General features: G+C 43.1%; 1 protein-coding gene across 3 annotated transcripts in view; it reads left to right on the plus strand.

Annotated features, from left to right (window-relative positions):
- Positions 1 to 12,350, plus strand: part of LOC106568845 (fatty acid CoA ligase Acsl3) — a 32,199-nt gene extending 19,849 nt beyond the window's left edge. For all 3 annotated transcript variants that reach the window (XM_014139569.3, XM_014139568.3, XM_014139570.3), the window contains exons 6-15: positions 117 to 267; positions 1,807 to 1,930; positions 2,097 to 2,168; positions 2,328 to 2,467; positions 4,440 to 4,612; positions 4,948 to 5,022; positions 5,200 to 5,391; positions 5,774 to 5,888; positions 7,428 to 7,585; positions 7,762 to 12,350. In XM_014139569.3, coding sequence (XP_013995044.1) covers positions 117 to 267; positions 1,807 to 1,930; positions 2,097 to 2,168; positions 2,328 to 2,467; positions 4,440 to 4,612; positions 4,948 to 5,022; positions 5,200 to 5,391; positions 5,774 to 5,888; positions 7,428 to 7,585; positions 7,762 to 7,919 — 1,358 coding nt within the window. In that variant the 3' untranslated portion in view covers positions 7,920 to 12,350. The remainder of the gene's footprint in view (positions 1 to 116; positions 268 to 1,806; positions 1,931 to 2,096; positions 2,169 to 2,327; positions 2,468 to 4,439; positions 4,613 to 4,947; positions 5,023 to 5,199; positions 5,392 to 5,773; positions 5,889 to 7,427; positions 7,586 to 7,761) is intronic.

Here is a 12,350-nt window from a genome sequence, read left to right on the forward strand (position 1 = left end):
ATGTGCAATGTTCTGACCCAAAAGTCTTTCTGTGTGACCTCTTTAACTTCCCTGCTGCCTCCCCTTCTCTCTCTCTCTCTCTCTCTCTCTCTGTCTCTCTCTGCGCGCGTCTGTAGTGGCGGTGGCGCGCCAGCGGCCGGTGCCCTCTGACATCGCTGTCATCATGTACACCAGCGGCTCCACGGGCATCCCCAAGGGCGTCATGATCTCCCATAGCAACATCATCGCGGGCGTCACAGGCATGGCAGAGCGCATCCCAGACCTGGAGTACGTACAGAGTACTATGGTGTCTTCTAGATTGACTGCTAATTGTTTTTGACTTTTCTCTCTCTCACTGCCACTCTCTTTCCCCCCTGTGTGCCCTGATCACTGTTTTTCTCCTTTTCTCTTTTCCTCATTCATTCGCTTTCGCTCTCTTTCTCTCTCTCTTTTAATCTCTTTCTCTCTCTCTTTCTTTCTGCCACCATTTGCCCTACAGAATGTAAACGTATCTCTTTCTTTCTCTCTCATCTCATGAATATCTCTGAGTGTCCTGCTGTTCATCTCCTTTCTCTTCTCTATATTAGTACCAGTCAAAAGTTTGGACACCTACTCATTCAAGGGTTATTTTCTACATTGTAAAATAATAGTGAATGCATAAAAACTATGAAATAACACATATGGAATCATGTAGTAAGAAAAAAAGTGATAAACAAATCAAAATATATTTTATATTTGAGATTCTTCAAAGTAGCCACCCTTTGCCTTGATGACAGCTTTGCACGCTCTTGGGCATTCTCTCAACCCGCTTCTTGAGGAATGTTTCTCCAACAGTCTTGAAGGAGTTCCCACATAAGCTAAGCACTTGTTGACTGCTTTTCCTTCAGTGTGCCTTGAATTCGAAATAAATCATCACAGCGTCACCAGCAAAGCACCATCACACCACCACCTCCATGCTTCACGGTGGGAACCACACATGCAGAGATCATCCATTCACCTACTCTGCGTCTCACAAAGATACTGCGGTTGGAACCAAAAATCTCAAATTTGGACTCATCAGACCAAAGGACAGATTTCCACCGGTCTAATGTCCATTGCTCATGTTTCTTGGCCCAAGCAAGTCTCTTCTTATTGGTGTCGTTTAGTAGCGGTTTATTTACAGCAATTTGACCATGAAGGTCTGATTCACGCAGTCTCCTCTGAACAGTTGGTGTTGAAATGTGCCTGTTATTTGAACTCTGTGAAGCATTTATTTGGGCTGAAATCTGAGGCTGGTAACTCTAATGAACTTATCCTCTGCAGCAGAGGTAACTCTGGGTCTTCCTTCCTGTGGCGGTCCTCATTGAGAGCCAGTTTCATCATAGCGCTTGATGGTTTTTGCGACTGCACTTGAAAAAACCTTCAAAGTTCTTGAAATATTCCACATTGACTGACCTTCATGTTTTAAAGTAATGATGGACTGTCGTTTCTCCTTGCTTATTTGAGCTGTTCTTGGCATAATATGGACTTGGTATTTTACCAAATAGAGCTATCTTCTGTATACCACCCCTACCTTGTCACAAAACAACTGATTTACTCAAACGCATTAAGAAGAAAAGAAAGGCACACCTGTTAATTTAAATGCATTCTAGGTGATTAAAGCTGGTTGAGAAAATGCCAAGAGCGTGCAACGCTGTCAAGGCAAAAGCTGGCTACTTTGAAGAATCTCAAATATGAAATAGATCTTGATTTGTTTAACACTTTTTTGGTTGCTACATGATTCCATATATATATAGTTTCTGTATGTTTGGCAGTTGAATAAAATGTTTTTTGTTTCCATTCGTGCAGTGAGACAGACACCTACATTGGGTACCTGCCGCTGGCCCATGTTCTGGAGCTGAGTGCAGAGATGGTGTGCATCTCTCACGGCTGTTGCATCGGATACTCCTCCCCACAGACGCTAGCAGACCAGGTGAACGAACACACACACACACACAGAGCGAGACAGTAAACCAAGGCTCGACAACACACACGGTATGTAGGAACCCTCTATTGGACCTCCTCCTCTATTAGAGAACAGGCCTAGCTGTGCTCTACTCCTAGTCTGATCCATCTCTCTCTCCTCTCTTCCTCCCCAGTCGACTAAGATTAAGAAGGGCAGTAAAGGAGACACCAGTGTTCTAAAACCTACACTCATGGCTGCTGTACCGGTAAGCGCTAAAGCTACCGTAGAATATATATATATAAGCCGTTAATATTCTGTTAAATATGACCTGAGTAAGAGATACGCACAGAATGATTATTTATTTTTTAATTGAGGTGGTGTTTTGTCCTCTTTCCTTCTCTGTCCCTCGTTCTCCCTCCTGTAGGAGATCATGGACCGGATCTATAAGAATGTGATGACCAAGGTGGAGGAGATGAGCAGTGTGCAGAGAACCCTCTTTGTGTTGGCCTACAACTATAAGATGGAACAGATCACCAAGGGCTACAAGACCCCGCTCTGTGACAGGTCATACACACACCTGTAACACAGCAAACACACACGCATACACACACACACACACACACACACACACACACACACACACACACACACACACACACACACACACACACACACACACACACACACAGTCAATGGGTAATGATTGATGGACAGTCTCCAGGAGGTTGAACTAGGGCTGTGACATTTTGTCAGCCGGTTATTGTCATGCAAAAGACTGCCGGTCTCACGGTAATTGACCGTTCATTAACATTACCACGTTTAGCTTCTCCAGGCCTTCACACATACAAGCCGCTGATGTGCCTTTGGAACATCTACATTTTTAACAAGTCTAAGAAATCAATTTAATATACACCATAACAATAATTCGATAATTTATTTTAGGTAGGTCTAAAGAAACATGATATGAAGAAAATGTATTTCAGAAGAACAGAATATGAGTTGGTATGTTATCCTGTTGGCTGTAGGCGTGTTGGTTTAGCTGACAAGTTATGCCTTTAAGTCCCGTGCCGTTATTTTATATTATAATATTTAATAGTAAGAGGAATATAATTGAACTTAGCTGAATAAAATAGAAAGGATATTTTTCGCATTCCGCAGCGAGTGCGCAGATGAAGTGGCTCTGTTGAGTGTAAAAGGGATCATTTGAAACAGGTCCTATACGCTAGATTGAGTTATTTGGCAACTTTACTTGTGAGAGATACAAACCTTAGAATGTCTTATAAATCAAACATATAATGGGCCTCATGGTACGACTAAAGGCTGTTGATGATTTAACAACGTCGCAGAAAAAAGCTTGTGCTCTGTTCATTACCTCAGGCTGAACAAACTGTTCTCTCATCAAGTGATCATATTATCACCCATCAGACTATTCTCAATGTAATATTGTCTTTACTAATATGTTCACATTAGTTTATATTTAGAATGGCCCATTATCAAATGGGCAGGAAGAGAAAAAGACATAATCCGCCTATGCACACGAATAGTGAATGGAGGTCGCTTTCCCGCCTGTTGGTTCGGGTAGGCTACTGCAGTTATTTCACTCCAGGCATCAACCACTGTTTGAGGAGCATGTTTGAGGAGCATCTCACTGCATGACAGGTGATATTGCGCCTAAACTCTCTATGCCATGGGCTCTCCAAGCCTGTTCCTGCAGCTACCCAGTACTTAATTTAGGAAACCTAGTGAAATCTGTTCGAGAACATCGAAAATAACATGTTTTCACAATGAAATATAGAGTATTTAATTAAACTGTTGACAGCCCCTCTCCCTGCGCACTTGAGAAAGGAATGAAGGAGAGAGGGGAGGAGATGGAAACGCACAGTGGTGAGATATTCTGTAGTGAAAGGTAAAGTGTCACCCAATGAATTCTAAAATATAATACATTCTCTATTACTAGGCTATTCAAAATCAAATACAAATTCACTATAATTGTAGACTAACTGTAAGCCGCCCCGCACAATCAATGCACCAACAACATTGCCTTGGCCTCTACGTTCTCTCCCAGACTCATGGGTAGAAATGTTGGAGCGTAGCATAAGGTAACCAGTCCATCCAGTATGCATAATAATACAGTCTACAATCAAAGGCCATTACTAGAATTTGTTTAATTTTCGAATATAGGCTAGACCAATTAAAGAAGTCTTAAATCAGTTTTTTATGTTTTTCTGCGGCGCGTAATATGCAGTAGGCTATGTATTGTATAATGAATGTTATAATCATTATTTTAATTCTGGGTTTTTTTCAGGCTTGGGCTCATATATAGGCCTATGCATATGCAATAATGCAACGCGACAGCCTTAATGGAGACTCACACACCGACATTCTCGATATCGCTGTGGCCGGTTCCTGCGTTAAACAGAAACCTAAGGTTCACACAGAGGTTATTATGAATGACTTGTTGTTTATCTTGGTGTTATTCTCATCCTCTGTCTCACTGTCATCCTCTTGTTCTTTCTTTCTCTCCCTCTCTCTCCAGTCTGGTGTTTAGGAAAGTGCGCTCGTTGTTGGGGGGTCACATGAGGGTGCTGTTGTCGGGCGGAGCGCCCCTCTCCGCCGCCACCCAGCGCTTCATGAACATCTGCCTCTGCTGTCCCGTGGGCCAGGGCTACGGCCTCACCGAGACCTGCGGCGCTGGCACCATCAGCGAGAGTAAGCGAGCGGGAAGGAGCGAGGGAAGGGAAGGATGAGTAAGGGGGATGGAACGGAGTGAAGGGCACGGGAAGGAGGAAGAGGGCCAGGGCTACGGCCTCACCGAGACCTTGCGGAGCTGGCACCATCAGCGAGAGAGGGCGAGGGAGGGTGGGTGGAGGCGGTAGGTCCAAGAAGAAGGGTGGGAGGGTAAAAGAGAAGGAAATGTGTAGACTTCTGCTGCCTGATGGAAGAGATGAATGGGGGCACAACAGAGAAAGCCAGGTGATTGTACACAGTAATGTGATATGCTATGCTGTTCTCACGTGTATTTTATTCCTCTCTCTATTTGTCAGTGTGGGACTATAGCACAGGCCGGGTCGGCGCTCCTCTGATCTGCTCCGAGATCACCCTCAAGGACTGGGAGGAGGGTGAGTCCCTCCATAGCACTGGCACTGCAGAATCTGTGATATTAGGGGGAGGGCTGGGAGGGTGGAGGTGAGTGGGGTTGGGGGCTAGGGTGGATGAAAGGTATATTGGAAGGGATGGACACGGGGCTGAAGATGCTTTGGGCATAGACCTCGTCCTCTTCTCCTGATCTTCTCCAGGCGGTTACTACAGCACAGACAAGCCACACCCGAGAGGGGAGATTGTAATCGGCGGGCCCAACGTGACTATGGGTTACTACAAGAACGAGGTGAAGAACCGCGAGGACTTCTTCGTGGACAGCAACGGCCAGCGCTGGTTCTGTACAGGAGACATCGGGGAGTTTCACCCAGACGGGTGCCTCAAGATTATCGGTGAGCGGCCCAGAAAAAATACCCGTTTTTAGAGAGAGCCCTATGATATTTAGTCTGTCGATCTGTGGATTTAAATACGTACGAGTCAGGATGAAAGCGCCAGATCCTCCAAATTTTCCCCAGGTGAACTAACAATTCAGACCAGTACAGTTAACTGAGGCCTTGGGCACATAGAGGATGATTCCCTTGTCTACGTGGATACGAATCCGAATCTACCAGCCGTACTCCTCCCCTTCTCTCTGTATCCACTTCATTTCATACCCGTCTCTGTCAAAAACAATCAAATATGAAAGGATTCACATATATAAACGACAGATAAATTCCTCTCAAAGGCAGCTGTATAGAAATCTACCTTAGCAATCATTGTGTTCCTTCTGTGTAGACCGTAAGAAGGACCTGGTGAAGCTCCAGGCTGGGGAGTATGTATCTCTGGGGAAGGTGGAGGCCATGCTGAAGAACTGCCCTTTCGTAGACAACATCTGCGCCTACGCAAACAGGTAACAATGCACATATTATATACCGCTCGGGTGACTGGAGTCTCTCGCTATAACACTGAGTGTACAAAACATTAAGAACACCTTGCTAATATTATGAACGAAAGCGTCACGCAGGGATGCTGGCCCATGTTGACTCCGATGCTTCCCACAGTTGTGTCAGGTTGGCTGGATGTCTTTTGGGTGGTGGACCATTCTTGATACACACGGGAAGCTGTTGAGCGTGAAAAACCCATCAGCGTTGCAGTTCTCAAATCAAATTGTATTAGTCACATGTGCCAAATACAACAGGTGTAGACCTTACAGTGAAATGCTCACTTACAAGCCCTAACCAACAATGCAGTTTAAAAAATATGAATAAGAATAAGAAATAAAAGTAACAGGTAGTTAAAGAGCAACAGTAAAATAACAATAGCGAGACTTTATACAGGGGGTACCGGTACAGAGTCAATGTGCGGGGCACCGGTTAGTTGAAGTAATTGAGGTAATATGTACATGTAGGTAGAATTATTAAAGTGACTATGCATAGATTATAACAGAGAGTAGCAGCGGTGTAAAAGAGGGGTGGCAATGCAAATAGTCTGGGTAGCCATTTGATTAGATGTACAGGAGTCTTATGGCTTGGGGGTGGAAGCTGTTTAGAAGCTTCTTGGACCTAGACTTGGTGCTCTGGTACCACTTGCCGTGCGGTAGCAGAGAGAACAGTCTATGACTAGGGTGGCTGGAGTCTTTGACAATTTTTAGGGCCTTCATCTGACACCCCCTGGTATAGAGGTCCTGCATGGCAGGAAGCTTGGCCCCAGTGATGTACTGGGCTGTTCGCACTACCCTCTGTAGTGCCTTGTGGTCGGAGGCCGAGCAGTTGCTATACCAGGCAGTGATGCAACCAGTCAGGGTGCTCTCGATGGTGCAGCTGTAGAGCCTTTTGAGGATCTGAGGACTCATGCCAAATCTTTTCAGTCTCCTGAGGGGACTGTTTTGTTGTGCCCTCTTCACGACACAAACCAGTGCCTCTGGCACCTACTACCATACCCCGTTCAAAGGCACTTAAATATTCACCCTCTCACACATACACAATCCATGTCTCAACTGTCTCAAGGCTTAAAAACCCTACTTAACCTGTCTCCTCCCCTTCACCTACACAATGAAGTGTATTTAACAGGTGACATCAATAAGGGATCATAGCTTTCACCTGGATTTACCTGGTCAGTCTGTCATGGAAAGAGCAGGTGTTCTTAATGTTTTGTACACTCAGTATAAAACATTGATTGTCTGTTTCTCCTTGTCAACTTGTTCTGTCTCTAGTCACAATGTCTCCATCTGCTGTCTGTCACCCACTTTCTACCAATCTCCTGTCTCTCTCTTTGTCTTTCCGACTCACTGCTCTCTCTATCCTTCATCCTATTCTGGCACGTCTTTCTCTCTCCATCTTTGCCTTTCATTATAACAGTAACTAGAATGATGATAATAATATAAAAGGGGAATTATACAAATCAATAGCACTATTTTATCTCTCCATTTCCTTAACTCTCTCCGTCCCAGTGACCAGTCGTACGTGATTGGCTTCGTGGTGCCCAATCAGAAGCAGTTGATGGCGCTGGCGGAGCAGAGAGGGTTACGGGGCAGCTGGGAGGAGATCTGTAACAACCCTGACATGGAGAGAGACGTTCTCCACATCATCACAGAGGCCGCTCTGTCAGGTAGGATGGAGGGATGGAGAGGACGATGGGAGACGGATGGAGGGAGGAGTAGAGGTTTCTGGTTGTAACATATGAGTATTGTTTCGCCATCTTTTTGGCCCTAGCGTTGACTTGTATTTCGCAACGCCCAGCCCATGCATTCGTCTCTAAAGTCCGGTGTTGTTCCCCCCCCACAGCCAAACTGGAGCGCTTTGAGATCCCTAGGAAGATCCGCCTTAGTGCAGAGCCCTGGACCCCGGAGACTGGCCTGGTGACCGACGCATTCAAGCTCAAACGCAAGGAGCTCAAATCACACTATCAGGAAGACATCGAGAGAATGTACGGCGGAAAGTAACACGCAAACAGACACAGCCCCCCCCCCCCCCCCCCCCCCCTTCCCAAGACAAAACCCAGGGGGGCCAAGCCAGTAGGAGCAACATCAGTTGCTTGTCTACGTCAAAAGTTTTTGGGGTCTGTGTGTTGCTATGACGACGCTGGCATCATGGCGTGACTCGGTCCGAGACACGGAAAATGACACGTTAGTCTTGTCCCACTTCTCCGCTCCTCTCCTTTTTTTCCTTCCCTTCTCTCTCCTATCCTCCGTCTAGCATGGTCTTTGGCCTCTGTGTGTAGTCCAGACACCTGATAGTAGAAAGGATGGTTTTTGTGTGAATGTGGCCTGGATCGTGTTCATTAGGCATCAAATGGAAGAAAACTGACTGAAACAGGGAAGGGACTACCTGAACTTGTCCAACAAGAAACGTTTTGCTATGTTGTGCACTAATGAATACGACTCTGAAAAATGAGGCCCTTCAGTTTAAGCGTTCCACATCCAGGTTTGAATCTATGCAGGGATCTCTTTTATTGTGTAAATGTTTTGGGATGTGGTGATGTTTTGTTCATGTTTCCTTATTTTTCTTTCTTTAACGTAATCGGTTTGTCTTGGTTCGTTTCCGAAACCTATTCGATGAACATCTTGTGTCTGAGAGAAATCAGTGTTTTGCGAAACCATGAGATTTTGGAATGCGACTCACATTTTTAATTTGCTTTCCTTATTTGTTATATTTTTCTGAATGGTTTGTTTCTCATTTATCTGTTACCAAACTGACATTTCAACAAAAAAATGTTTTCCTCTTTTCTTCAATTTTTTTTTTTTCATGTGAATTTCCTAAATTCTTCTCCCTCATCTGCCTCTATGTCCTGAAGGTTGCTTCTATTCTATGGAAGAGTATGTGTTTACTGACTTGACTAGATTAAGTCCTATGTCACTCTGTTACAGTGTGCCAGTGATGGAATCTCCTCCCTGCTCTGTGCCCCTGTGTGTGGCTATGGGCTGATGTGATGTGCCTGGAATGGCTGGAGGAACCTGTTTCTCGTAATGTAGCCTGATCCTGGATCGGTTTGTACTTTAGCCACCTCCTCTGACTATTTGTGGGATGTCATGATTTGACCAAGGCAAGAAATGATCTGGGACCAGGTTAGTAATGATGGTGAGCTGTCCAGGGGGGCTACAGGGAAGTAGGATGCAGTTGCCCCGTAAAGCTGATCGAAGTTTAGTTTCTCTTACCTGTGGTTGAGGCTAGGATGGGGAGAGGACAAGCTGATCCTTGATCTGTGCCTAAAGGGCAACTTCTCAGCATGTGACACCAATCCTACTGAGACCCTTATTCATTTCTATTCTGTCACTTAACCAGTAGGAGGCAGTCTGCCACTGGTTCATCTTTTAATCTGTATAATAATGTCCAGATTTAAAGGGGGGTGTATGTGTGCATGTGTGGTTTGTGCGTGTGCTGATGTTTGGGTGTGTGTGTGTGTGCGTTCTCTGACCCTGAGCTTGTTCCAAGTTCCCTATGTCTCTGTGAAGCCCGCTGCATGCCCACCCCACCTGACCTAGTCTGTTACCTTTCAATGTTTCTTCCAGCAAAACGATGTTACGTACACAGTATCCTGCTAAACCAGGTCTGTGGCTCCATAAACCATGTTATCACCTGAACTATCTGGTTCCATAAACCACGTGGATTGTCTTTATCGAAATTGGCCTAAACCTGCCATTTTACTCCATGAAATGATGACCTATGTACCGCATGGATGTCTCTAGGAGAACCAATGAATCCCAGTCCAGATCTGTAGCTGTTTGCCTTTTTAGTTGCTGTTTGGCAGACTGTGTGATTGTGTCATCCAACGATAGTCCTATCTACTCTGAAATCCCTGTTCGTATTACAGTAATGCATTGTCCTATTTCTTTGTCATAGCTCTAGCTACTGTTACTATTATTGATGAAATATGAAATGCAGATTGAATGTGCAATATTTATACGAAATGCAAATTCTAAAACTAAAGTATGTAAAGGAAAAATGCACAGAGAGAGAGAGAGAGAGCCCCTTCACAGTGTATGAATGTGTGGGTACCGGCCTGTCTCTTTCCAATTAAATGTACAAAGAAAACCTAGAGAAGGACAGGCGGACGGACAGAAAACATTGTTGCAGAAGTAGTAACATATAGCCTCTTTATGGTGTGACAGTAGTGCCAACAGAAATTTAATCTGAATTCAATCATCTTGAATTCATTCAAATCTGTTGGCAGTAATATGACTCCATACTTATTTTTCTGTATTGTGAAAGTACTGTACCAATTATAGTAATGAAGACTAATATTTTGGCCTTGTAAAAGAAAAATACAATGGTGAAGAATAAGGCACTACAGGTGAACAGATTTAGGTCTCCAGGAAGTTATTTGGGATGCATGATTCCTGCACTATATACATTTGTGACGTATAATGTATTCAGAAATAAAATACAAGATGAAAAGTCATGCATAAAGTCATGCGGGCAATTCCATATGAGATTTACCCAAAGATATGTAATCCTTGGAAAGGTACTTTGGGGTAAGGAGGTTTGGCGTACCTTTTAAAGTTGAAATCATTGATTTTGAAGTTGGAAAGTTCATGACATTTTGGCTTTACCCAGGCCTTTTGAAGATATGACCCATTTTATAAATGAATTGACATTATAGGCCATTAACCAACTGTGCGAATCACCAGCAGAGTTCTGAATCCGTAACCACATTAACTGTGTTGGTGCTCCAGAAATATATCATCATTTCAAAAGTAGCAGAGCGACCACTCTGGAAATGTTATGTACTTGTAGAGTATATTGTTTTTAAACAATATCCAATACGGAACGAAATTAAAAAGGGTACTTTTGAGACATTTACGATAAGGCCCGGGTAAGGCCAAAATTTCACACATTTCCCAACTTTTAGTGAGTTATTTCTCTAATTATTTTGGATACAGATGTCAATGGTATGCCAGACAAAATGATGTTTTTATTGATTTCATTTCAGGAAGATTAAAAGCGTCATAAATATCTTTGGGCCAATCTCGTTTGGAATTCCACGTACATTATAGGCTGCCATATATGTATTTTTTGCAAATTAATTACTGTGTATGAGCAATGTACAGTATATAGCGTAGAAGAGGAACAGCTTGGATATTCTATATTTAGCACAAGGGATATTTCAGCATTTGAAAAGGACCCTCGGTTTTTGGAAGTAGTCCAAAACACTGATAATGTTACAAATGAGGAACCCAGGTGCAGGCTGGTTCCAGTTCTTCTTACAGTTCCTGATATTACATTGGTTCTTTGTATTCAACTCCCAACCAATGTCTGTCCAGTCCGCTGCTTTGGTATCCCATACCAGGCTACAATTGGTTAAGAAGATTTGTTCATAGGAATATACAAAGTGCTGTATCTTGAGTGTTTATCTGAGGTTACACATGCATACATACATACATACATACATACATACATACTCTACCGTTCAAAAGTTTGGAGTCACTGAGAAATGTCCTTGTTTTTGAAAGAAAAGCAAACTATTTTGCTCATTAAAATAACATCAAATTGATCAGAAATACAGTAAAGACATTGTTAATGTTATAAATGACTATTGTAGCTGGAAACGGCAGATTTTGTATGGAATTTCTACATAGGCGTACAGAGGCCCATTATCAGCAACAATCACTCCTGTGTTCCAATGACATGTTGTGTTAGCTAATCCAAGTTCATCATTTTAAAAGGCTAATTGATCATTAGAAAACCCTAGAAGGCCAGCATCCTGGAGTCTCCTCTTCACTGTTGATGTTGAGATTGGTGGAACACAGAAGTGATGGTTGCTGATAATGGGCCTATGTAGATATTCCATTAACAAAATCTGCTGTTTCCAGGTACAATAGTCATTTACAACATTAACAATGTCTACACTGTATTTCTGATCAATTTGATGTTATTTTAATGGACAAAAAAAAGTGTTTTCTTCTCAAAAACAAGGACATTTCTAAGTGACCCCAAACTTTTGACCGGTAGTATACATACATACATACATACATACATACATACATACATACATACATACATACATTACATGTCTTTAGTAGTGAAGTCATCCACTTTAACTACTGATGTACCTAAAGACAAGGTACAAAGTTTGTTGAACAGATTAATTTGACCGCTCGTATTGTTTCTGATAGTAAATATGTTGGGAGGGGAGGGATTAATATGATCAAATTTCCTAAAGATATACCAATTGTGCAGGTGTAATACCTCCATTTAAACCTATTTAGTCTTTGTTATTGACCAGTTTTTTTGGGGTGGGTCTTTTTCCTTCTCGTTTGGCGTGGGTTACTGGCCTTGTGACATCATGGGCTATTTGCAGTATTTCCTTATTTATTTGTAATTTGGCCTTGGAAAATTGTCATGAAAATAAAAGTTGTGATTGGTCTAAAAATGCC

Source organism: Salmo salar, chromosome 14 (assembly GCF_965601325.2).
Source record: "Salmo salar chromosome 14, fSalSal1, whole genome shotgun sequence".
NCBI classification, from domain to species: domain Eukaryota; kingdom Metazoa; phylum Chordata; class Actinopteri; order Salmoniformes; family Salmonidae; genus Salmo; species Salmo salar.